The following is a 27168-nucleotide window of genomic DNA, read 5'->3' as shown; positions in this document are numbered from 1 at the left end:
GCAGTCTTCTGAATTCTCAGGTAGGCAGTGGGAGAGTCCCTAAAGGTGTGGGTCTGGAGAAGAGCAGGACCAGGTCGGGGTTGTAGAAGGAGAACCCTGGCATCAACAGAAGTCAGATACTGGAGGAGAAGCAGAGACAAGCTGGTTAGAAGTTGGTTAAAGTACACTGTGGAGATGAGAGCCTCCCAGAGAGACTTGTGGGGAGGAAAGCAGGAAAGCAGAGCAGAGAAGGATATGGTGACTGGAAAGACGAGGAATGACCACGGGGTGGCGTGAAGCCGAGTGGTGAGAGGCACTGGAGTACTGCTGAGGGCAGGAGACAGGAGGTCACCGGAAGTTATGTCGAGTCTGAGGGCCTCGTAAGATCCCCATGTGAGTGAAAACAGTGCTCTGAGACTGCTACCGTGTTGAAGGCAGATGGAAGCACAGAGTGAGCTCAGGGAAGATTCAGGGGCTAGAGAAAGACTTGAGAGTTCTGGGTATAGATTGTGGTGATTGAGGGGATGAAAACGGGACGTGGGCTGGAGGACAGCTCTCAGGAGAGCATCACTCTGTCTCTCTTAGATGTGCTTCCTTGAGAAACATTTCTGCCAGGGCATGTTTTGTGCTGGAAGCATGATGAAAGATAGTTTTGCTTGAACAGAGATGAAATTATTTGTCACTGAACTCACAACAGCTTGGCTTACTCATTGCATAGCCCCCATCAGTCACATATACTAGAGCTTCCCTTGGAGTTTTGAGTCCTTTCAGCAGTTGGTTGAAAATGCATTCACGACACAATCTCTGTTAATGGGGAATACGTCATGCACATGAACTCATCCTTCAGATGTCTGCTGGGGGCTGAGCAAGAGATGGCACCGCAGACACCGATGGGGCCTTGAAGTCCTTGGTGGTGCTCTTGTGTCTAACATTCTCAGTTCCTAACTTCCTCTCAGATCTGTTCTGTCACCCCAGCATAATTTTATAAACCTGCTTTGGTGGCTTAGGTTATAAAAGGTTCCAGTCTCTTCTCAGTGTAACTTCATGTGTATGGAAACCTTGTAAGTAGATCATTTTAATAACAAACCTTATTGTTTGAAATGTTCATTATCAAGCTCATGTTTCAGAGGCTTTGCTGCACCAAGAATTAAGTTATTGGACAACATGCCCGCACTGCTCCATACCTGTGACATGCCATTCTTGGAAAGATGGTAGTTTGTAATTCATTCCTCTGACCTGAAGGGTGGGACGTTTTTCCTTTGAAAGGGTTTAGTAACTTTTACAGAAACTGGAAGCCAGTGCCAGAACTGATCTGACTGCTGTTCCTTTCTCAAAGAGCCTCTTCCTAGCTCTCTTAGGAGCCAGGAGAAGCCCTTCTGCCCTGCAAGGGTTGTGCTCAGGCTGGCCTACTGCAGTTTCTGAGATTGAAATCCATCAGTGGACTGCAGTGCCGTGGTGCTGCTCTGCAGAGCAATTACCACCAACCCCCTCCCAGTCCGCAGAAGGTGCCGAAAGGAATTGCTTGTGGAAATAGATCTGGGAGACAATTACATATATTCAGTTGGCATTAGTCAGTGTTTTTCCCTTTGACCAAGTCAGCAAAAAGAAATGTAATTTTTATAAGGTTTGTTTGAAGTAGATTTTATGTGTTAGCAATGTACATTTGTGTGGTGAAAATTTTTCATAAATTCCATTAGAAAGGTGATTTTTCTAAACATACTGATATCACACTGTGTAAATCTTGTTTGTCTCCTTAGTTATTTAACACATGCATAATTTTCTTCTCAACTGGGCTGTGGTCTCATAAAAAGAACAAAGTGCTTCTGCTATTGTCATCCGTATAATTCCTGTCACAAGATGAGGGTTATAATAGACTATTTCCTAATAAATTTGTTTGTTGGCTGGAACTCAGATATAGTAGAAAATTCATGTTTCATATTTTCAGAATCTGGATTTAATTTAGACTGACCAGGAATTCCAATACTTAACCACATTATATTCACCCTCTGAGTATTCCCTGTGCATACCCATGTTAGTAAATTTGGTGTGTCAGGATTATTCTTCGATTCATTTGGAGAGCAGTAACAGCCCTCAGGATTTAATTGATGCATGGGAAAGAGGTTCTTGCTGATTGATTTTGAAGAAATCGTTGGGCTGCCACAAGTTGCGTTCCTATGGTATTATTCTCACCACGTTACTCACATAGGTTACTTTCACTAACGTATGAAGCAATAATGCTGTTATTTACCCTGTATTCCCCATAACTCGGTCAATAAATTTGAGCAGCCAAAACTAAAGTGTAATTTATTCTTTGTTTTTCAAAGATCTCATCAGAAAATTGAAGACTCAGAAGAGAGCAGTGATGAAATTCTTGCTCGTCTAACATCTGCGGTAAGGCCATGCGATTTCCCTGCCCAGGAGTGCAGAAATAATGAGGGGTCTTGGAAGGGAGGCACTGTGGGTAGTGATGTAGAGAGACACTTGCCCTGTGGCTGCTCATCATTGTGGGAGACCCAAGTCAGGGTGAAAGGAGACAGTGGCATTAGCTTGCTCTGCTCTCAGGCAGCCACTCCTGCACGATTACAGATACTGTTGATGGAAAGTTCCTGGAACCTTAGAGAAGGACTTTTTTTAAAATACTGTATGACTTAACCTAGGGAAAGCTGTGACCTACTGCACAAAGGAGAAAGGACTGTATGTTTCATTAGGAAAAAAAAAAAGATCACCTCAACCAACAGAAGATCAGTTCTTCAGTTTTTAATGTACTGGATTACAACATTTTCATTATGTCTTTTAAAGTCATTAATTAGAGTCAGTAATTAACCTGTTGGTTGAGGGAAAGCTTATCCCCTTCTTCCCAGAAGAAGCTGGCCATGGTCGCTAATCATTCAACTCTGGTTGTTGACAGGCTCTAGCAATCCTGTCTCACAAAATCTAGCCTTTCCAAAGCTTCTTGAGTGCTTCTTTAAAGAATGGTGGTTGCTGAAAATCATGCTGGATTGGGTTATGTATGTGAAATGAAACTGATCTTGTATAGTTTCACACCCCAAGTTTTGGCATCTGGGCACAGCTTGAAAGTTAAAAGTTGTCTTTCCTACTCTTCTAGAATGTAGCTTAGAAAAGTAATTTTTGGCTAAATATAGTGATGAGTAGTATAAAACTTCACATGCAATGGAATCTTGACAGCGTGTTAATAAAAAAAATATAACATGACCTTTGCAGTTTAAAGGGCTTCCCTAGTAGCTCAGACAGTAAAGAATCTGCCTGCAATGAGGAGACCAGTGTTCGATCTCTGGGTCGGGAAGATCCCCAGGAGAAGGGAATGGCAACGCATTCCAGTATTCTTACCTGAGAAATCCCATGGACAAAGGAGCCTGGCGGGCTACAGTCCATGAGGTTGCAAAGAGTTGGACACAACTGAGTGGCTAACACTTCACTTCACTTGCAGTTTAAAGTATTGACCAAAGAGGAGTACCTATGGGGTGCAAAGTCATTAATAGCCATCTGTTTAAAAAAAAACCCCACTCACTATGTACCAAATACTGTGTTAAACATTGTGTGTTTGTATGTGTGTGTACACATACACATGTACACATTATACTTCACTACAGCTTTGTGAAATAGGTGGCATTATCTCTGTTTTTTAGACATGAAAGCTTCTAAAGGTTAAGTAACTTGCCCAAGGTCACCCATCTAAAATGGAACAGAGCCAGGATCTAAACTCAGGATTTTCTACTTCTTAGTCATGTTCTCCTAATCACTGGGCCTCATTTTTAAAATAATGTAATATAGTAGATAAGTTTCAGAAGCAGTAAACATGTAAGATGTGGTTCTTACAGCTGTCCCAGGAAGACAGGCACATTAAAAAGCTAGCTTATAAAACAACTGACAGTTGAGCACCGTCAATCATAGTGTATGATAGTAAATCCAAGAACAGTAACAGAGAGCTTGGTTGAAGAGATAGGACTTGAATCAGCATTGAAAGCAGTCAGGCTGTGAGCAGGTGGAGGATGTGTACTCTAGCTGTGGGATTTAATAAAGAAAAGTAAAAGACTTTTTGAACAACAGGTTAACATGATGTAGACATTTAAGAAAGAAGATGAGTTGGAGATGGGGAGATGGATGAAAATCTAGTTTGAGAGGCTGATGAAAACCTAGTTTCTGGTGGTTTTGGGGGGAACCACAAGAAAAAGGAGCATAAAGAATTATTTAAAAATCAGTAGGACTAGGTAAAGGTAGAGGAGGAGTCAAGTAACAGAAGCTGTGAACTTAATGGAAAAGTGATGATACTCTTAGGAAGTTGAGTAAAATATATGGAAGGAGAGATGACATAATTTTGGACACACTGAGTTTGAGGACATAAGGATGTAAAAATATTCGGGAAACACCTGGAGACGTGAATCTGGAACTCAGAAAGATCAGGACTAGAGTTATGGGAACCAGTCCAGGTTGTCGATTGAAGAGCAGAGTGGAAGATGCAGTCTTGGGCAGCACCCAAGATAAGAGGGAGGTAGGGAGATGGGGCTTAAAACTCAACATTCCAAAAACTAAAATCATGGCATCCAGTCCCATCACTTCATGGCAAATAGATGGGGGAAAAATGGAAACAGTGACAGACTTTATTTTCTTGTGTCCAAAATCACTGCGGACAGTGACTGCAACCATGAAATTAAAAGACGCTTGCTCCTTGGAAGAAAACCTATGACAAACTTAGACAGCGTATGAAAAAGTAGAGACACCACTTTGCAACAAAGGACCGTCTAGTCAAAGCTATTGTTTTTCCAGTGCTCATGTACAGATGTGAGAGTTGGACCATAAAGAACGCTGAGCACTGAAGAATTGATCCTTTCAAACTGTGGTGCTGGACAAGACTCCTGAGATTCCCTTGGATAGCAAGGAGATCAAACCAGTCAATCCTAAAGAAAATCAATCCTGAATATTCATTGGAAGGACTGATGCTGAAGCTGAAGCTACAGTACTTTGGCCACCTGATGCAAAGAGCCGACTCTTTGGGAAAGACCCTGATGCTGGAAAAGATTGAGGGCAGGAGGAGAAGGGGATGGTTGAATGGCATCACCAACTCAATGAACATGAGTTTGAGCAAACTCTGGGAGATAGTGAAGGACAGGGAACCCTGGTGTGCTGCAGTTCATGGGGTCACAGAGGGTCAGACACAACTTAGCAACTTTACAACAACAACAAAGGGAGATGAGGAGACTGTGATAAGAAGTGGATATACTTCTTATTGGAAGTGGAAGTTTATACCATGAAAGTAAAATTCAAGAGAATCTCTAGAAAGGAGGGGTGGACAGCAGAGTGATGGTTGTATATTTGGTTGAGGTAATCTTACTGGAAAAAACCTCCAAGCTAAAAGACTGAATAAATTGAGGTAAGGTGCTAGAGTAGAAATGAGAATAAAAGGGATAGTGAAAGGTTGCTGCTGGACCACGAAAGACGCCGGGATTCTTGGCTTCCAGAGGAGAAGAATTCAATCCGGGGCCAGAGACCAGGCTTGATCGCTCAGAGCTTTTGTGTAATAAAGTTTTATTAAAGTATAAAAGAGATAGAGAAAGCTTCTGACATAGATATCAGAAGGGGGCAGAAAGAGTGCCCCCTCACTAGTGTTAGCAATGGAGTTATATACTGTTTAATTATTTATTACAGTGAATCAAAAGAATGTCTGGAGGTTGTAAAGACCTTACTAGACCCACTCCCATAATTTACATTTTAAGATAACAGGATTAGCCAGAAGGTTTTTTCCAGGAACGTCCTCAAGCAGGATACATTATTGTTATATAATCCTAAGGAATGTAGAGGAGAAAAAAAGTTTGTCCTTTCTTCCTCCTTGAGAATTCCAGACTCCTCTCTCCTTGAGGACCCCTGGACTTATCAACCTGCCTAGGAATTGAATCTCAATAGGAGAAAAATTCATGTCTTCAATTGATAGCTGACCAGCCTGGAATAATGAAACTATCTTTGAACTGAGAATGTAGACCTTGATTCTTAATTCTTTCAAACAGTATGACCTTGGACAAATTGAGTGGTGGACTAGACAGTATCTAAGTTCTAAACTTCCTCAGTTCCTTGTATAAGCATTTATGAAGGGACTGTTGTGCTTCCCAGTTCACAGTGTAATTATTCTTGTTGGCAGTGGTCTGAAAGCTTTGTTACCCAGCTGTTAACACCGCATAGGATGGGAGATGTTTGCATACATCACTCAAGTGGCAGTTGTCATCTAGCATGACCCTGAAATGCATTAAAGGAAAGCAGAAGTGACATCTGTAAAGCGGAGTTGTTAAAGTGCTCTTCAGAGCTTTTGTGTAATTAGGGGTCACTGGAAGGGGGATAGCAGTTTCCCGCAATAGAGTTTACTGCCCTGTGTATTCATCTCTTTTTCCTCAAACTTGGGGGTTTTGTAAATAAGCATTCTTTTTTAAAAAAAAATCATCCTTGTTAAATAGTTTATTTCTTAGTCTCAGCTTAGGTTCATCAGGAAAAAAGGTCCTTTCATCTAAAAAATGATATGTAAAATTCTACCCTGGAAGAAAACACAAGTGAGTTTTCGTATTAAAGTAACAGGAGAAGGCAGTGTATATAGAAATAAAAGTGCCTTGATAATTCGGTCAGATTTACACAGACATGAACAGTAAAAATGTTTCATCTACGTTTCTAGTGAGTTTCAAGAAAGAGCCACCTTCCCAAAAACCTAAAGAAGAAAACCTTGTAAGAAGTTTTCAGCTTAAGGAAAAAGGGCATGACTGTAATAGACTTCTCCCGTTACATGAACTGTACTGTCACACCCTGGGCATTATCATCTGAAAATACTTTGGCTTTCCCTGTGTACATAGGGTTTCTGCCTTAACATCTTAGCCACCTTTCTAATATCTTCTGACAGTACAAATTTTGTCAACTTTAAACCTTCTCTTCCTCATTTCCTCTGAGTCTCTGTTAGTCGGATAAAGCTGGCAGACTAGAAGGAGCCCGTGGATGACACAGTCTGCCACTTCCTACCCTGAAACTTTTGAGCATTATTTTATTTTATCTTTAAACATGAATTCTCCTAGGGTACATGACAAAAAGAGTGTTCAGAATCGATGATACAGCTTTTATATATTTGTTTTACAATCCAGGGTAAACTAGACATAGAGAAGAGTTTTTAGTCAGTAAAATACTGCTTTCAAAGTCATAGTTCTTAGGATGTAAATTTAGGAAATAAGCTAAACTTTGAGGCATTTTCAAGAACTGAGAAGTAACTTGGGCATTATCCAAAGACAGGAAGTGGCAACATGGACATGATTAAAGAGGAGATAAAAACTGATTCTGGACTTCAGATCATGCTGCCTTAAAATCAACATCCTAAACAAACCACCTTGGGTTATTTCTGTTACTTCAGGCTAAATTTTCTTGATGTAAATTGTAGAGATAAGAAGAACACAAACATCCCTGTAAAGTCTGGTGATTTTCATTCACATGGTCCAGTTGTTGAACTGCTAAGGTGATATGAGCAAGGCTAAGTTGTGACTCTAACATATTAGATGCATGGTTGATGACATGGTTATATGAGTGGCATTTATGAAAGGGTTGTGGGGGGAGCTGTGGTGTGGTCATCTGTGCTGCTTGTCCAGTGAAGTCAGCCATCACTCTGGTAAAAGGGAAGTGTGCTGAGTGTCCACACTGACCTGGTGATAGTAATGGTGAAGAGTTTGTGGCCATGTCTTGAGAGATGAATTCAAATGAAAAATATAGTGTACAGAATTTAGGAAGAGCAGTCAGAATTGGATGAGAACAGAATCTACTACTCGGGGACCATTTAAGTAGGCACTCGTACACCCTCATCAGTTCAGTCGCTCAGTTATGTCCAACTCTTTGCAATCCCATGGATTGCAGCATGCCAGGCTTCCCTGTCCATCACCAACTCCTGGAGCTTGCTCAAACTCGTGCCCATTGAGTCGGAGATGTCATCCAACCATCTCATCCTCTGTCGTGCTCTTCTCTTCCCTGATGCATTCCCAGCATCAGGGTCTTTTCCAATGAGTCAGTTCTTCTCATCAGGTGGCCAAAATATTGGAGTTTCAGTTTCAGCATCAGTCCTTCCAATGAATATTCAGGACTGATTTCCTTTAGGATGGACTGGTTGGATCTTCTTGCAGTACAAGGGACTCTCAAGAGTCTTCTCCAACACCACAGTTCAAAAGCGTTAATACTTCAGTGCTCAGATTTCTTTATAGTCCAACTCTTACATCCATACATGACTACTGGAAAAACCATAGCTTTGACTGGACGGACCTTTGTTGGCAAAGTAATGTCTCTGCTTTTTAATATGCTGTCTAGGTTGGTCATAACTTTTCTTCTAAGGAGCAAGCATCTTTTAATTTCATGGCTGCAGTCACCATCTGCAGTGATTTTGGAGCCCAGGAAAATAAAGTCTGCCACTGTTTACATCATTTCCCCATCTATTTGACTTGAAGAGATGGGATTGGATGTCATGATCTTCTTTTTTTGAATGTTGAGTTTTAAACCAGGTTTTTCACTCTCCTCTTTCGCTTCCATCAAGAGGCTCTTTAGTTCCACTTCACTTTCTGCCATAAGGGTCGTATCATCTGCATATCTGAGGTTATTGATATTTCTCCTAGCAATCTTGATTGAAGCTTGTGCTTCATCCAGCTCGGCATTTTACATGATGTACTCTGCATATAAGTTAAATAAGCAGGGTGACAATATACAGCTTTGATGTATTCCTTTCCCACTTTGGAACCAGTCTATTGTTTCATGTACTGTTCTAACTGTTGCTTCTTGTCCTGCATACAGATATCTCAGAGGCAGGTCAGGTGGTCTGGTATTCCCATCTCTTGAAGAATTTTCCACAGTTTGTTGTGATCTGCACAGTCAAAGGCTTTGGCGTAATCAATAAAACAAAAGTAGATGTTTTTGTGGAATTCTCTTGCTTTTTCTATGATGCTGGCAATTTGATCTCTGGTTCCTCTGCCTTTTCTAAATCCAGATTGAACATCTGGAAGTTCTTGGTTCATGTACTGTTGAAGCCTGGCTTGGAGAATTTTGAGCATTACTTTGCTAGCGTGTGAGATGAGTTAAATTATGCAGTAGTTTGAACATTCTTTGACATTGCCTTTGTATGGGATTGGAATGAAAACTGACCCTTTCCAGTCCTGTGGCCACTGGTGAGTTTTCCAAACTTGCTGGCATATTGAGTGCCTCACTTTCACAGCATCAACTTTTAGTATTTGAAAAAGCTCAACTGGAATTCCATCACCTCCACTAGCTTTGTTCATAGTGATGCTTCCTAAGACCCACTTGATTTCACATTCCCGGAGGTCTAATTCTAGTTGAGTGATCACACCATTGTGGTTATATGGGTCATTAAGATATTTTTTGTATAGTTCTTCTTGCCACCTTTTCTTATTTTCTTCTGCTTCTGTTAGGTCCATACTGTGTTTTCTATTGTGCCCATCTTTGCATGAAATGTTCCCTTGGTATCTCTAATTTTCTTGACTAGATCTCTAGTCTTCCTCATTCTATTGTTTTCCTCTATTTCTTTACATTGATCACTGAGGAAGGCTTTCTTATCTCTCCTTTCTGTTCTTTGGAACTCTGCATTCAAATGGGTATATCTTTCCTTTTCTCCTTTGCCTTTAGCTTCTCTTCTTTTCTCAGCTATTTGTAAGGCCTTCTTAGACAACCATTTTGCCTTTTTGCGTTTCATTTTCTTGGGGATAGTCTTAATCACTGCCTCCTGTACAATGTCATGAATCTCCAGCCATAGTTCTTCAGGTACTCTGTCTATCAGATCTAATCCCTTGAATCTATTTGTCACTTCCACTGTATAATCCTAAAGGATTTGATTTAGGTCATACCTGAACGGTCTAGTGGTTTTCCCTACTTTCTTCAATTTAAGTCTGAATTTGGCAATAAGGAGTTCATGATCTGAGCCACAGTCTGCTCCCGGTCTTGTTTTTGCTGACTGTATAGAGCTTCTCCATCTTTGGCTGCAAAGAATATAATCAATCTGATTTGTGTATTGACTGTCTGGTGATGTCCATGTATAGAATCTTCTCTTGTGTTGTTGGAAGAAGGTGTTTGCTATGACCAGTACATTCTCTTGGCGAAAGTCTGTTAGCCTTTGCCTTGCTTCATTTTGTACTCCAAGGCTAAATTTGCCTGTTACTCCAGGTATCTCTTGACTTCCTTCTTTTGCATTCCACTCCCCTGTGATGAAAAGGACATCTTTTTTGAGTGTTAGTTCTAGAAGGTCTTTTAGGTCTTCTTAGAACCATTCAACTTCAGCTTCTTCAGCATTACTGGTTGAGGCATAGACTTGGATTACTGTGATTCTGAATGGTTTGCCTTGGAAATGAACAGAGATCATTCTGTAATTTTTGAGATTGCACCAAAGTACTGCATTTTGGACTCTTTTGGCTATGATGGCAACTCCATTTCTTCTAAAAAATTCTTGCCCACAGTAGTAAATATAATGGTCATCTGAATTAAATTTGCTCATTACAGTCCATTTTAGTTCACTGATTCCTAAAATGTCAATGTTCACTCTTGCCATCTCCTATTTGACCACTTCTAATATACCTTGATTCATGGACCTAACATTCCAGGTGCCTATGCAATATTGCCATTTACAGCATTGGGCTTTGCTTATATCACCAGTCACATCCACAACTTGACGTTGTTTTCATTTTAGCTCTGTCTCTTCATTCTTTCTGTAGTTATTTCTCCACTGATCTCCAGTAGCATATTGGGCACCTACTGACCGGGGGAGTTCATCTTTCAGCATCCTGTCTTTTTGCCTTTTCATACTATTCATGGGGTTCTCAAGGCAAGAATACTGAAGTGGTTTGCCATTCCTTTCTCCAGTGGACCATTTTTTGTCAGAACTCTCCACCATGACCTGTTTGTCTTAGGTGACCCTATGGGGCATGGCTCATAGTTTCATTGAGTTAGACAAAGCTGTGGTTCATGTGATCAGTTTGATTAGTTTTCTGTGATTGTGGTTTTCATTCTGTCTGCCCTCTGATGGATAAGGATAAGAGGCTCATATTCTTTCTCAAAGCTGATGTAGTTGATGATTTTCATCAGTGTAGATTTCTCTCTTGGTACGTCTCTGCTCTATCCTGTTGCTCATTTTCTTCAGCCCATCCAATTTTAGTTTAAAACCCCTCTGCGTTTGATGTCCTTAGTGGTATTTTCCAAACTCCTTCTCATAGGGTACATTATCACTCCTCTGAGAAATACCTCTGACCTTAAAAAAAAATATAACCCAAATTACAAATGAAGATTACTGCTGTAAGTCCTAGAAGATCTTGAAGCGGATGAAACCCCAAGAAGTCAACAGGACACATAACTTTTGGTGCAAGTGTTAGAGAAAAAGATATTTGAGATGGAATTTCTTTTTGCAACTCTCTAGGAAAAAAAGACAAAAAACAAAAGAAGAGGTGGTTACAACTGCAGCACGCTGTCAACTTCACAGCAAAGTCTTGCCCTGCTTAATGTCCAGAAGTTGTGACATTAACTCCATCAGTTTTTCCATCAGCCATGAACTTGTTCTCTCATGCTTCCTAGCATTCTTTCTAGAAAAAGTCATCTCACGTTTTCCCTCTCTGGGATCCTGCTTTACAGGTAAAAAGGACCTGATTTTCCTCTCATTAACTAGGACCTGCACTTAACCCGGGCCTGTGATTCTTCTCCCATGTCATCTTTTCCTCAGATAGAATCTCTTGGGAAATACTTTTCAGGGAGGCACCAGGAACTGAGTCTTAATGAACAACCAGTTGTCCTGTATCACCAACAGCATAACACTAGGAAACTCAAAGACCCCAACTCCCCAAGATTGTCTGTCTTGTCAGCTGTTTCACTCCCCGCACTCATTTAAAACTCCTGTCCTTTGCCATGTCTAGTCATTCTCCTGAACCTTCACTTGTTTTCTTTAAGGTTTGTCTTTCACAAGAATCTGCCACACCCTTTCTGGGTCAGGAAGCATATAAAGTGGCTGGGATTCCTTTAGTTCATCCTTCTGGATGAATCTACGAGTTGGGTTTGATACAGTGGAGAAATTCCTTTTTGGGCAGTAGTGTTTGAAGAGAGGGCTTCCCTAGTGGCTCAGATGGTAAAGAATCTGCCTGCAGTATGGGAGACCCAGGTTCGATCCCTTGGTCAGAAAGATCCCCTGGAGAAAGGAATGGCTACCCAATCCAGTATTCCTGGGGCTTCCCTAAAGAGAATGGTGACAGCTTTTTTGATTGGAATTGTTTGCATTGGTACCAGTTCAAGAAGAAGAAATAGCATGGGGTTTGAGTTTTGCCAAATGTTTAAAAAGTTAGAACTTTGGAGACTTATTTAAGAGATGATACGTAGAGTTAGTAAGGTCTAGAAATAATCTTAGGTTAGGGGAAGTGGGGAGAATCTGTCACATTGAATACGCAATGTACACCATCCAGTGATGATTTTTTTTTTAAATTTTAAATTAGTTTATTTATCTATTTTTTAACTTTACAATATTGTATTTGTTTTGCCATACATTGACATGAATCCACCATGGGAGTACATGTTTTCCCCTTCCAGAACCCCCCTCCTACCTCCCTCCCCATCCCATCCCTCCAGGCCATCCCTGTGCACCAGCCCCGAGCACCCTGTATCGTGCATCAAACCTGGACTGGCGATTCGTTTCACATATGATAATTTACATGCTTCAATGCCATTCTCCCATATCATCCCGCCCTCGCCTTCTCCCATAGAGTCCATAATACTGTTCTATTTATCTGTGTCTCTTTTGATGTCTCGCATACAGGGTTACCTTTACCGATTAACTAAATACCATATATATGAGTTAGTATACTGTGTTGGTGTTTTTCTTTCTGGCTTACTTCACTCTGTATAATAGGCTCCAGTTTCATCTACCTCATTAGAACTGATTGGAAATATACCTTTTTTAATGCTAAAGTACTGATCTCCACTCACTCTTTTTCTGGGTTATTTGCCTCTTCCTTTCCGGGGAACGGAGAAATGGAATGGAGTTAATCTCCGTTTTCTGAGTCTATCACAGACCTGAGTGAGCACGTTTATTCAGAGAATAAAAATAAGTGACTCCCCCAGGGACTGACTCTCCTTGTGTCTGGGTACTGCAATCTTGAACACCTTGCTACCTTATATTTCTCATCTGTGGGGAACGTACAAGTCCCACTTGGAATTGTAGCCTGGTTCCAGCCCTTCCAGGGGTTTCAGAGCTGCTGTGTGATTTGGGGAAGGTCAGGTAGATTGAGATTTGAGAGGAAGTGTCAAGTGAGGCCCAGAAAGACAGATCTGGTTTCAGGAAGCATCAAGAAAGACCCGGAGCACTTGTAGCACAGTCTTGGTGTACTTGATATTTCTATATATTAGTACCTTTCCTCGTTGTGCTTTAGAGCTACTCTAATCAGTTGTCACAGCGTTCAAGGCACCTTCGGCTGTGGATTTCTAAGTCTCTAGGACCACGTGGAGAGCTGGTTACAGCTCCTTCATTTTCTCTCAGGTAGGATCTCATGGTAAGACATCACAAAGCCCATGATTATCAATGTGTGAACAGGTAACTCAGTGGTATTTTTCTCTCTGTAAATCAAATAGGCTTAATATATTCTACATCTACCACACATCAAGTTGATTTTCTTCATCTTGGGAATAGGTCCCTAAATAGCAAAAGATATAGATGTATACACACATGACTTTTTAAAACTAAATACTAACTTATTGTCTTTACTTTCAAAAAACCAGGACTTGCCTGGTGGCTCAGACAGTAGAGTGTCTGCCTACAATGCCGGAGACCCGGGTTCGATCCCTAGGTTGGGAAAGATCCTCTGGAGAAGGAAATGGCAACCCACTCCAATAGCCTTGCCTGGAAAATCCCATGGACAGAGGAGTGTGGTAGGCTACGGTCCATGGGGTCACAAAGAGTTGGACACTAGTGAGTGACTTCACTTTTCAAAGAAACCTTCTGTACATGCTCTGATCTTGTGGTAACCTAATTTAACTCTAGCCTTGTGAAGTTTGTTTTTTGGTGAATGGCATAGTACATGGTGTTTTGCCTACTGAGATGAGCCCAGTGTGGGGACATTAACTTAAAAGCATCATTTTCAGAAAGATGTCAGTGTGCAGAACCCATTCAAGAATAAAATGTGACTTGAAGAATCCCTTGTCAATAAGGGAAGAAGTGTGTGTGTGTATACAATATATTATGATCTTTGGGTATCAGTTCCCAAGACGAAGATAATAATTTTTCTCTGCAATATACATGCAAAACAGACCTTTTTAATTGACAAGGTATACGAGTAGACTACATTTCAAAAGCATCAATTCTTCAGTGCTCAGCTTTCTTCATACTCCCAACTCTCATGTCCATACATGACTACTGGAAAAACCATAGCCTTGACTAGACGGACCTTTGTTGGCAAAGTAATGTCTCTGCTTTTTAATATGCTGTCTAGGTTGGTCATCACTTTTCTTCCAAGGAGTGAGTGTCTTTTAATTTCATGGCTGCAGTCACCGTTAGCAGTGATTTTGGAGCCCCCAAAAATAAAGTCTGACACTGTTTCCACTGTTTCCCCATCTATTTCCCATGAAGTGATGGGACCAGATGCCATGATCTTAGTTTTCTGTATGTTGAGCTTTAAGCCAACTTTTTCACTCTCCTCTTTCACTTTCATCAAGAGGCTCTTTAGTTCTTCTTCACTTTCTGCCATAAGGGTGGTGTCATCTGCATATCTGAGATTATTGATATTTCTCCCGACAATCTTGATTCCAGCTTGTGCTTCATCTACCCCAGCATTTCTCATGATGTACTCTGCATATAAGCTAAATAAGCAGGGTGACAATCTACAGCTTTGACGTACTCCTTTTCCTATTTGGAACTAGTCTATTGTTCCGTGTCCAGTTCTAACTGTTGCTTGCTGACCTGCATATAGGTTTCTCAAGAGACAGGTCAGGTGGTCTGGTATTCCCATCTCAGCATTTTCCACAGTTTTTTGTGATCAACACAGTCAAAGGCTTTGGCATAGTCAATAAAGCATAAATAGATGTTTTTCTGGAACTCTCTTGCTTTTTCGATGATCCAGCGGATGTTGGCAATTTGATCTCTGGTTCCTCTGCCTTTTCTAAAACCAGCTTGAACATCTGGAAGTTTACGGTTCACGTATTGCTGAAGCCTGGCTTGGAGAATTTTTAGAACTGGAGAATTGATGCTTTTGAAGCGTGGTGTTGGAGAAGACTCTTGAGAGTCCCTTGGACTGCAAGGAGATCAAACCAGTCCATCCTAAAGGAAATCAGTGTTCAATATTCATTGGAGAGACTGATGCTGAAGCTGAAGCGCCAATACTTTGGCCACCTGATGTGAAGAACTGACTCATTTGAAAAGTCCCTGATGCTGGGAAAGATTGAAGGAGGGAGGAGAAGGGGACAACAGAGGATGAGATGGTTGGATGGCATCACCGACTCAATGGACATGAGTTTGAGTAAACTCCGGGAGTTGGTGATGGACAGGGAGGCCTGGCGTGCTGCAGTCCATGGGGTTGCAAAGAGTCGGGCACGACTGAGCGACTGAACTGAACTGAATAGATAGACCATTTAGGCATCAGTTTGTACATTAACAGTCACGGATTTGTGGAGTGTTACTGTGAAATCCTATCTAAGGCAAGTGGAAGGAGCTTTCAAAGGATGATCCATGAACATTTCATGTTGGGTTGCTTCTTTGTGCAATTGTTTAAAATAGAACTTCTTATAGCTGCTTAGATGAAATTTAATTTTGCATACTTAATGGTACAGCTTTAGTATTATGTCCATTTGTGAAGCAGGACCAGGAGGCGTATAAAAAAGAGAAAACTACTTGAGTTTTTGGTGGTGATGGAATAAGGTAGATTTTAAATTAATTTGTTATTTTATGCTGTTGTATTAATATAAATCAGAATATAAGGAAATTTTATGTGCATACTAAACAGTTAGAATTAGGGTGAATGCTGTTTGTGTCAAAATGATGATAAATCTGGTAGTGAGTCATTGCTTCTATGGATTATGCTTTGCAAATTTTAAAAATTTACCTGACACTTGGGTTATTTAACTTGAATATAAAGACAATAATTTTTTCGAAAAAATTCCAGAATAGAAAAGATGCCCGTAGTGAAACCACTTAGAAATGACTCACTATTAACACTTTAGTGTTTATTACTTTCTATGTTATATTTCTTGTGTGTGTATATTTTGTAAAATATGTCCAAAAAAAGGACTCTTATTTTGACGTCTGTACTTTTCCCTTAATGTATGTTCAGCACCAACAGTACCTCCTGTGACATTTGTTGTGGTTCATAGCACCCTATACCATGGATTCATCATCCCCTGAACATTATGGTTGTTTTTCATCTTTTGTATTAGAAACAGCACAGATGAACTTCTACATGGGGAAATTATTGAAGAAACTTGTTTGCAGATATAAATGTATTAGCCTGTTGTTGAGTTATGAAGCCCAAATGAGATCTGGGTAAAAGGCTAAGGCGGGGTGATTTTTGTTGAGTTCTTACCTTGTGCAAGCATCCTGCTTCTGCTTTTCATGCAGCATCCCATTTCAGCCTTACACAGCACAGTGGGTTGTCATTTGCATTGCAGAGGTGAAGCATTTGAGACAGGAAGTGTTAATAAAGAGTAATTAAAAATAGCAATTTTTGCTATTGTACAGTAATTGCTATAGTAATGAAAAATAGCAATTTAAGGTTCAAAAAGCAATTCTCTACATCATCTTCACTTAAAATACTTCATAGTTACTGAATAGGTCTCAACAGGTGGGCTTTGGGATTTGATTATAGAGTCTTATCTGAAGAATTGTATAAAATGAAACCTATTAATTTTATTAAACAGTATTTTAACTTTTAGCCTGTTAGAGATCATGAAATACTGTAAACATGACTGCCTGGTTTAGCAATTCAGATATTTATTCAGACTGGCTCTCAAGTCGTGGGATTCCATTGTGTGAATTTAGAGATATGCTCTGGTAAAGATGATACAGCAGGTAAATCATGACCCAGGACTAGACTTATTAGCATGTTACTATAAAATCCTAAAATGGGGTTCAAGGCTAGTTTTCCAGGAGGGCTCTGTGGGTCTGAGTTGTTGTACCTTAGTAGGTAGAATGACCCCAAAGATGAATGCACTATTTGGCACCTGTAAATACTCACTACGGGTAAAAGGTACTCTGCTGATGTAATTAAGTGTACAGATCTGGATTGTTTGCAAGTACCCAGTCTAATCCTGTTAACCTTGCTCTGGTGAGCATCAAAGAGAAATGACAGAAGAGAGAATAAGGAAAAATTCCGAGTGTGAGGATTCAGTGTGTTGTTGCTGGCTCTGAGAAGTAGGTCTCCCTGTACAAGGACCAGAGAGAGGCCTCTAGGAGCTCAGGGCAGGTTCCAGGTGACACAAGCAAGGAAATGGGTCCCATAGTCACATAGATGCAGGAACCAGACTCAGCCAACAACCTGGATGCACTTGGAAGCATCTTCTCTCCCAGTGCCTCCACAGGGAACACAGCTCTGCCTGTACCTTCATTTTTGGCCTCATAAGTCTCTAAGCAGAGGATCCAGCTGAGCCATGCTTCCTCTGCACTCCTAACCTATGGAAGTGTGAGATGATCAACGGGTGTTCTCTTAAGCCTCTCAGTGGGTTGTGATTTGCTAGGGCAGAAATACAAAAGTAATACACACTTCTTGTCGAATACAGCTGCAATCCCTTGATTCATTCAGTAGCAGTTATCTCTTGGATGCCAAAAGCTGCCAGGCCACAGCTCGTTGGTTGATTCCTCTGAAGTTTCAAAGTGAATTTCTAAATCTGAGGTCTGTCTTACATGCATTTGTAAAAGCTTCAGAATTCTGTAGAAATCTAAAAGCATATTTAAAAAAAAATATAAACTCTAGAAATACCTTCACTGTAGGCACTGTTACAACTTTTCAGTGAAGCCCATCAGTCACTTTTATGCTGCTGGCAATGTGGGGGCCATGTAGGAGGCATATTGTAAGCAGAAGCAACACTGATTGTCAAGGAGTTTTAATAATTTAGATGAGAAGAAGGGTTTAAACAAATGAAACAGTAAAGCAACTAGAGACTGAAATGTCCTTCTATTATAATTTGTTGTTAAGCCTAGCTGTATTACTTATAGTAATGTGATGATGATGATCATAATGGTAGCTAACATGCAAGTTGCACTCGCTGTTGCAGGCACCATTCCTTGATGCTTTATAAGTGTTAACTCACTTCATGCCCATAGCAGTCCTGTGCTGTGGGGTGGAGGGCTGTGACTCTGCCCCAACAACCAGATTCCCAGATTTCCCTCAAGGTTGGCATAAAGTAGATGAAGATTTCCTGTTCCTGTTACAAGCTTTTGGATCTTGTGTTCTGCATCTTGTTCTTCCAGGACGTCCTCCCACATTCGCAGTTTTTGTAGATAGACTTCCTGGTTGGAAGGGGTCTTAGATGATCTGGATTCATGCCAGTGCAGGAGTTTCTGTGTAAAGTCCCTTGTTGTTGTCATTCAGTTGCTCAGTTGTATCCTACTCTTTGTGACCCCACGAACCGCAGCACGCCAGCCTTCCCTGTCCTTAACTATGTCCCTGAGTTTGCTCAAACTCGTGTCCATTGAGTCAGTGATGCCATTCAACCATCTCATCCTCTGTTGCCCCCTTCTCCTCTTGCCTTCAATCTTTCAACTTCTATAGGACCTATCCCTTCTGATGGGAGATCCTTACTGTAGAAGATCCCTGGAATGTCTAGAGCTATAGGTTATACTCCTGCTGCAGTTTAGAAACTTGCTTCCAAAAAGCACACTGATTAAGAAACAGCATATAAGGAATGACATGTAATACGAAATAAAAGGCATGCTAAAGATATGTTTGCAAATTATGTCTTTAAAGATACTTTGTTAAATAAATCATATCATATAAATCCATTGAAGAATCGTTAAATGTGACATAGATTGAAAATACTCTGGTCTTACCAGAAAATGGAAAAAAATAACTTGAGACATAAAAATTTTTAAAAATATATTGATGTAAGCATAATCAATGTTTTATTTCATTGTCATAGCAAAACCCAGGGTGTCCCATGTATACATGTTTCCTTATAACATTTCATATATATAAAATGTTCGTCAAGAAATTCATGTGGATGAGCAGTTAGGGGTTTGGGGAAATGACTAGATGAAGAATTGTGAGAGCAGCTTTGAAGACTGAAGGAGCAGATTCACCTGCTCTTTTGAAAAGATGTCAATGTCATTTGCTTGCTCTTTTCAGATTACATTTGGCCAGTACATCTGTAGCATCTCCTGTTCTTTGTGCCATGAAATTGAAGAGATTTCCACAGTAAGGAATGGCCTCCAACTGTTCTTTTTCATCTGTTTGTTGAGATTTGCCCTCCTCCTGTCTCTGTTAGCTATATGAAATGGCAATAATATCCCCAGCTGTTCTACCGCAGGGAGGTTTATGCTTGTTCTCTTTTGATGATAGAGGATAATTTGGGTAGGAGGCATTCATAAAACAAATCTTTAGAACAGATCCTTGGTCTGGGTACTTCTGAAATTTACCTTCCCATATAAAACATCTTCTACTGAACTTCACATAGTAGACCATTTCCGCTGTGGGTAGCTCTGAGTATTTGCAAGTTTGTAGAGCTGAAACATGCCTTTTTGCCACAAGAGAAGCCACTGCAATGAAAAGCCCACACACCACAACAAAGAGTAGCCCCTGCTCGCCACAACTGGAGAAAACCCAAGCGCACCAATGAAGAACTCCCTCACCCAAAAAAGGAGATGTGGAAATAGGTGATACTGAAGACCAGATAAAAAGAATATTATATATGAAATATTGGACATTGGACTCTGTCATGGGAAGTCTTTGAAGAGTTTTTTTAGCAGGAAATGTAATATAAGATTTATATTTTCTATTGGGTATGATGTGGTTTGAAGAGAGGTAAATGAGAGGCAACAGTCTGAGTTGGGAGAAGATGGTGGGTCACATTAAATCAAGGACACCTCACTTCTTGGCTTGAGACCCTAGGTACATGGTGGTACCATTCACTGCCTGGATATATGCGCCATGCTGCAGATTTAGAGAGTGGAAGGAAGTGGTAAGAACGTGACTTCACATTTGAAAGTGTTGAGTTTGAGTTACTCATGGGACATTTAGGTCCTGGAGATGTATGGGGATGAGACTTTTGCACCCTAGAAATGCAGATAGATTGAAATCCTGTGAGTAAGTGAGGTTGCTTAGGGAGAATGAATAGAAAGAGAAGAAGGTTGAGAGGGCTAAGAACAAGCCACTGAGGATCATCAAAACTTAAAGATAGGGGAAAGCGAAGCCTTAAAGGAAGAGAAGTGGCAGCCAGAGAGAAAAGAGAAAAGGCTGGAGGGTATGGTGTCATGGAATCCTAGTGGTTAAGAACAAGAGGATGGGTAACATGTCAGACCCTGCAGTTGAGGACAAGATAAATGAAGGCTGCTACATCACATTGACTACGAGGAGGTGACCACCTTGGGGTTGTCCTGTGAATATTGTCAACCCCTCATAACCTAAACAGATGGTACTTCAAACTGAGTACAATCCAGGTGTTGATCTCTCTGGAGTCCATTATTTCTTGGTGACCTGAATGCCATCCTAGTACTATTCCAAAAGCATTGTTATGCAATTCTAAATAATCTCATTTCCATTGTTAACTTATACCATGCTTATGATCAACTAAAAATTATCACATCTTTTTAATGTAAATCTCATGCATAGTAGATACATATGCAAGTAGCTGACCTAAATAACAGGCTTAAAAAACTAACTGACATGTAGGGACTTCCTTGGTGGTACAGTGGCTAAAGACTCCATGCTTCCAATGCAGGGGGCCTGGGTTCAATCCCTGCATAGGGAACTAGATCCCACTTGCTGCAACTGAAAGTTCACATGTCGAAACTAAGACCTGGCACAGCCAAGTGAATAAATATTAAAAAAAAGAAAAAAGAAAAGAACTTACATGTAGGAATTTATTCCACTAGTTAGTTTCAGGTCACTTATGTATGTATTAGTCTTTGGTCAGTGATTATCTAAGTTATAATAAAATAAATAGACATATCTGTATTTAGTCAACAAAGTCTTTATGAGCTTTTTAAAAATATCCCTAATATCCTTGAAATAAGAATAAGCATATTTTATCATCCTAGCATGCTTAGCAAACATATCTTTGATATGGTGAGAGCAGTTATTAGGAAAACAACTATTTGTTAAATAAACTATTAGGTGGAGAGCAGTACTGTCTAGACAGATAAATAACTTTCTTAATTTTCTAATTATGGGTTGACATTAGCAGGTAGTCACAAGGTTATTCATGTGTCAGTCCTGTGGCAATATTAACTACTTAGAATAGAACAGTGAATTTGGAAATAGGAAAATGGGCCACTGAGGAACAAAAAAAATTGTCACTGAGTATGTGGCTATTTCTTCATGGGACAGAAGTCTAGCTACCATCACTACTCAGTTTATATCTTATCCAAAAATATGTTGATGGCTTTAATAAGCATATTTATTTATTTATCTAGAATTTTTAACCCTGTTTTGGAAGCAAGTGTATTTGGGAATAAAACAGGAAAGCATATTGAATTATGTTTCTTCTCACATTTAATTTAGGAAATTGAGAAAATGCGTTCTGTGTTTTAAAAACATTTTTATTATATTATCAAAATTTAAAGATTTCTAAGATTAATAGATTTACTAAAAACCTTTAGGAAATTTGTGAATTCATGATTTTCTGTAAAATTAGTTTGTAAGGATGGCCCTTTGGTTAGCTAAGACCTCTGTCACTGTTGTTCTGTCTCCCACAGTGACCTTCGTTGGCTTTCTCCAGCTTCATGCTTGGTTTTCAGGGGCCTCTTCCTCCAGGAAGGCCACCACGTCTTCTCAATTGACCTCTCCATGGCCATGATCTCTGGCACTCGGGGCTTGTATTTGACACTTTCTGTTGCCTCTTGAATCTTGTGCTGATGCAAGACTCATTGCATTTGTATTTTGAGTCTGAAAGCTTTATAAAGTCAGAGAAAAAAAGACAAAATGCTGGAACTGAGACTAACCCTGATTCTTGTTGAATTGCAGGGGTGTTTTGTGAGTAGCCCTGCTGGTTATTAAAGATAGAAAGCCAAAATACTTCAACATTTTAAAACATTTTAAAATTGCTGATGGGTACCCAGAGGAGAAAGAAAATTTTTATATGTGTTTTATCAGTCCCTTAATTTTCCTCTATTTAGATATTCACAAGAGCAAATATACCCTAAGCTGCATATGTGTTTTGAGTTATAGGGTTCTTTTTATATTAAGTAAACTATGTTTTAAAGTTTAAACTTCTTTAAAAGCTCCCTTGTAATTTTCCTTGTGCTTGGATCTGTCAAACCACTGATGTTGTAACGGAATTTTACCATTTGATTGGATTATATCAAAATTTAATACCTAAAACACAGTGAAGACCATGTTTCTTTACAAATGATTTCAATTAGAGGAGAATAAAATAAAAAGTAAAAATCAATTGTCAGTTGAAAAGATTTCAAGATTAAAAGGTTGAGTCTTGGAGAAGTGAAGATGTCTCATTAAATAGAACAGTGCTTCTCAACCCTGGGATACAGTGTAGAATCGCTTAGGAAACTTGGGAACAACAGCAGCAATAAATACTGATGGCTGGACTTCTCCCCTAGAGATTCTGATTTAGTTGGGGCCCAAGTATCAATTGCTTTTTTAAAGCTTCCCAAGTGATTCTCATGTGCAGTCAGGTTCAAAATGGATGAAAAGCCAAGCTATTTAAAAGAAAGCATTTCTTAGACAGAATATAGTGACTATATAGCTATTTGACAAGAAGAAACGTGAGAAAAAGATGGAGACAAACCTTCAGCGTAAAATTAGTAGAGGTTTACAATTCATTATTCATAAATCTGAAATATAATATAAAAGCCCTAAAAAACAAAAGGTTTTCATAATTTGTGTGTTGGTGTGCTTAGTTGCTCGGTGGTGTCCAGTTCTTTTGCGACCCCATGGTCTGCAGCCTGCCAGGCTCCTCTGTCCATGGAATTTCCCAGACAAGAAAACTGAAAGGGGTTGCCATTTCCTACTTGAGAAGATCTTCTCGACCTAGGGATCGAACTCGCGTCTCCGGCGTCTCCTGCAGGTAGATTCTTTACCACTTGCCACCTGGTGCCAAAATCTAATCTAAACTGAATATATGTAGTAGAAAATCCTGAGACTTCTCCTAGTCTGTCTTTATCCCATTTGGTATGAATAATCATACATTTCATTACAGAAATACTAATGTGTCTGATTTATAAGAGTGTATTATAAGACTTCACTGAGGGTGTGACATAGGTAGGGTACATTTCTGAACTACATAAAATGTTCCATTACCAATTCAATGAACATGAGTTTGAGCAAGCTCCAGGAGATGGTGAAGGAAAGGGAAGCCTGGCGTGCTGCAGTCCATGGGGTCGCAAAGAGTCGGACACAACTGAGCAATTGAACGACAACAAAGGCTTGTGATAGACCACTGTAAGAATGTACTTCCTGTCAGATTAACAACAGTGCATTTCTTCTAATTTTCTAGGCAGTGGTTTAGCACCCTCATTAAATAAAAACAATGGTGAATGTCCGAGCATGGCTCTTGGCCACTTTTTAATATACATTTGTATGTATATATTTTTTGATAGTGATCTAAGAAGAGGGTTCCATTTGTGTCATGATGAGAGAAGCTTACATTAAGGAACAGCACAAGTAGATCAAGTAGAAAAATAATTGTCTATAAAAGACTTTTCAGTGTAACAAATTCCTCCCCCAAGTTAATGGCTTAAAATAGCACATATTTACTGTACTTTCGTCTTTTTTTTTTTAAGTGAAACAGGTTAAGTGTTTATTAGGAAAAAGGGTATGTGTGGATAGACACACACAGGCGAACTCAGAGAGAGAGTCGCCACATATTTATTATCTTCATCAGTTCCTGAGTGTTAGGAATTCAGGAACATCTTGGCTGGTTGGTTTTTGCTCAGCGTTCCCAGAAAGTTGTTATCGAAATGTGGGCCAAGATTTCAGACATCTGGAAACTTGAGCGTTGCCAGAGTGTTATGTTTTTCACTGCCAACAAGTCCCTTATTAGTGCTTACAAAGAAAAGTCTAGCCTCTGTTTCTGCAGTTGTTAAAAGTTTAAGTTTTCAGAATAAACCGAACAGGTATTTGCTAAAGGAGGCTTGGAGTCCTAATTTGTTCTGAAGATTTCTGCTACAAGTCCCTTCTCAGGGGGCGTGCCTTCCCTTTGGATTTTCCTTGTCCTCCCTCAGGCAGCCTTTTTTTTTCCCCCCTCCCCTGGGTTCTGTCTCTGTTCCCTTAAAGTTGCCTTTTCATCCACCTGTGGGATGCAACAGTGCAAGCGTGTTGATGGCCCTAAGTCATGGTGCTGAAAAGAGGGTTGCCTCAGTGGAGCTTCTGCCCAGAAGACAGGCATTAGTCACAATTGAAAATAATGAAATAATGATTGCTGCTGCTAAGTTGCTTCAGCCGTGTCCGACTCTGTGCGACCCCATAGATGGCAGCCCACCAGGCTCCGCTATCCCTGGGATTCTCCAGGCAAGAATACTGGAGTGGGTTGCCATTTCCTTCTCCAATGCATGAAAGTGAAAAGTGAAAGTGAAGTCGCTCAGTCGTGTCCGACCCTTAGCGAACCCGTGGACTGCAGCCTACCAGGCTCCTCTGTCCATAGGATTTTCCAGGCAAAAGTACTGGAGTGTGTCTAAAAAAAAAAAAAAAAGTGCTAGGAGGATACTATGTTGTTGTTCTGTCATTAAGTCATGTCAGACTCTTTGCAACCCCACTGACTGCAGCACGCCAGGCTTCCCTGTCCTTCACTGTCTCCCTGAGTTTACTCAGACTCAGGTCCATTGAGTCAGTGATGCCATCCAATCATCTATAGGAGACTCTAATGGGATCTAACCCAGTTTGTGATTTGTTTGATCAATGCTTCCCCCTTTGTATTTTCTCGGAAGAATAACCTACCCTTGGGGTTTTGCTCAAAAATGTTTTCCCTCGGGGGCAGAAATCTGGAAGCTGTTCTACACACCACCCCACGTAACACTTGTGTGTCCTTCGTAACTGCAGATGTTCAGGGGATGTGGTGTGATACAGTAGAGTATTCTCATTTATTTTATGGAAAAAAGAAAAAGCTTAGGTTCATTTTTAACTGTGAAGTTCTTGTCTTTCTCACTATCCATTTTTTTTTTTTTCATCTTCTTGGCTTCCCAAAAAGTGCTCTATAGGTTTCTTGCTCATCCTTTTACTCCCTTTCTTTCTCCACCAAATCTTTGCAGAGATGTTTTATATAGTGTTGGGAATATAACATTTTCCTTTTCTGAGCTAATTCTGTTTTGAGTCTTATTTCCAAATTGAGAAAGAAAAACTGAAGCTCTCATGAAGAGAGTATCAGGTATGGAAAACTGAAGGAGGAGAGTGGAGAAGACAGTTTTAAGTGAGCCACCTTCTGCATCTTTTTCTGTCTGTGCTGTCTTCCTATGTCTGAGCCAAGAGAAGTCTTCCCTGGGCGCCCATAACATTAGGAAGCCATTGACAGGGTCCCAGGGAGCCTTTCTAATCTGTATCTTTGTCCCCCTCCAAATATTCTCCCGTGTAACAGGGGAGAATTCTGAAGAGAGAGGCTGTTACTATGATAAACCTTACACACAATTTCAAATATATAAAACAGGCATTAATTTGTGTTTTATTTTTTTGCTTTTTCATTACTACACATGCAAGTATTTTGTGAAGGCTTTCCTCTGATTAATCATCACTTCTATCTCTCCCAACTCTCTTTTTCTGCATAAGTTCTTCAACTAAATTTTTATATCTGTGAGCATTTTTGTTTATTTTTTTTAAACTTTCAGTTTTGTATTGGAGTAGGAGTGGCTGAGCATCCATGTGCGTGCGTGCATGCGCACGTGCATGCATGCGTGCATGCGCGCATACACACACGCACACACAGCTGATTGACAAATAATGTTGTTTCCGGTGAATAACGAAGGGACTTAGCCATACATATACATGTATCCCTTCTCCCCCAAACTCCACTCCCATCCAGGATGCCACATAACATTGAGCAGAGTTCCAGGTGCTATACAATAGGTCTTTTGTTTGTTATCCATTATCAGTACAGCAGTGTGTACATGTCAACCCTAAATTCCCTAACTGTCCCTTCTCCCTGTCCTTCTCACAGCAACCATCAGATTCTTCTCTGTTAGTCTCTCTCTGTTTTGCAAGTTCATTTGTATCATTTCTTTTTAGATTCCAAATATAAGGGATGTCATACGATATTTCTCCTTCTCTGTCTGACTTACTTCACTCAGTATGACAATCTCTGGGTCCATCTGTGTTGCTGCAAATGACATTATTTCATTCTTTTTAATGACTCAGTGATATCCCTTTGTATATATGTACCACATCTTCTTTATCCATTCCCCCAAGAGTGTTTTTGGATTTCAAACCCCCACCATTAGAGAGGGACTGATTATCTTCTCATTACATTGTAATTTTCCTGAGGAAGTCCTAAGGAAGCAAAGAATCAGTTAAATCAAGAGTATATATACCCTTTAGACTGGCATTCATACTGGCCACCCAGGGAAAGCATGACAGTAAAGCAGTGTGGGGGAGGAGGAATGCTTTCTTCAGGGATGACGATACCTTGATCATTGTGGTATGGATCCCAGGCAGAGTCCCAGTGTCTCACTGAGCTGCTTTTGCCTACATACATCAGTGTAAATTAGATTAATTTCCATACCAAATCTTCTTTAACCTTGAACTTCCATGCTCTGCCTTTAAAATGTCACTTGTATAACACATTAAGCTGCAGGACCCTTCCAAACTCACTACCACCACCCCTTCAAACCTCCAGAGGTTTCCCAGATATTATCCTCATGTTATCTTTTTTTTCCCCACATTATCTTTGTAAGTGACTGTGGTTATCTTTCTTGGTCTCTGTTTTATGTTCCTTTTTAAGAAAGGATTTAAGCATATATCTTCAGGGAAAAGAGAGAGAATGAGTGAATAAGCAAAAATCTGGACAATAAGTGAGGTTTAAGGCACTTAGGATATTAAAGTTCATCCTGCCTGTTGC

General features: G+C 40.2%; 1 protein-coding gene across 3 annotated transcripts in view; it reads left to right on the top strand.

The window, feature by feature from the left end:
* The window catches only part of RAPGEF5 (Rap guanine nucleotide exchange factor 5), a 235495-nt gene that overhangs the window by 67035 nt on the left and 141292 nt on the right, over window positions 1–27168 (top strand). For all 3 annotated transcript variants that reach the window (XM_081536402.1, XM_081536404.1, XM_081536403.1), the window contains exon 6: window positions 2304–2370. In XM_081536402.1, coding sequence (XP_081392528.1) covers window positions 2304–2370 — 67 coding nt within the window. The remainder of the gene's footprint in view (window positions 1–2303; window positions 2371–27168) is intronic.

The sequence above is a fragment of the Giraffa tippelskirchi genome, chromosome 10 (genome assembly GCF_054371585.1).
Source record: "Giraffa tippelskirchi isolate mGirTip1 chromosome 10, T2T-mGirTip1v1.2.pri, whole genome shotgun sequence".
Taxonomy (NCBI): Eukaryota; Metazoa; Chordata; class Mammalia; order Artiodactyla; family Giraffidae; genus Giraffa; species Giraffa tippelskirchi.
This window is presented reverse-complemented; position numbering and strand designations above follow the sequence as displayed.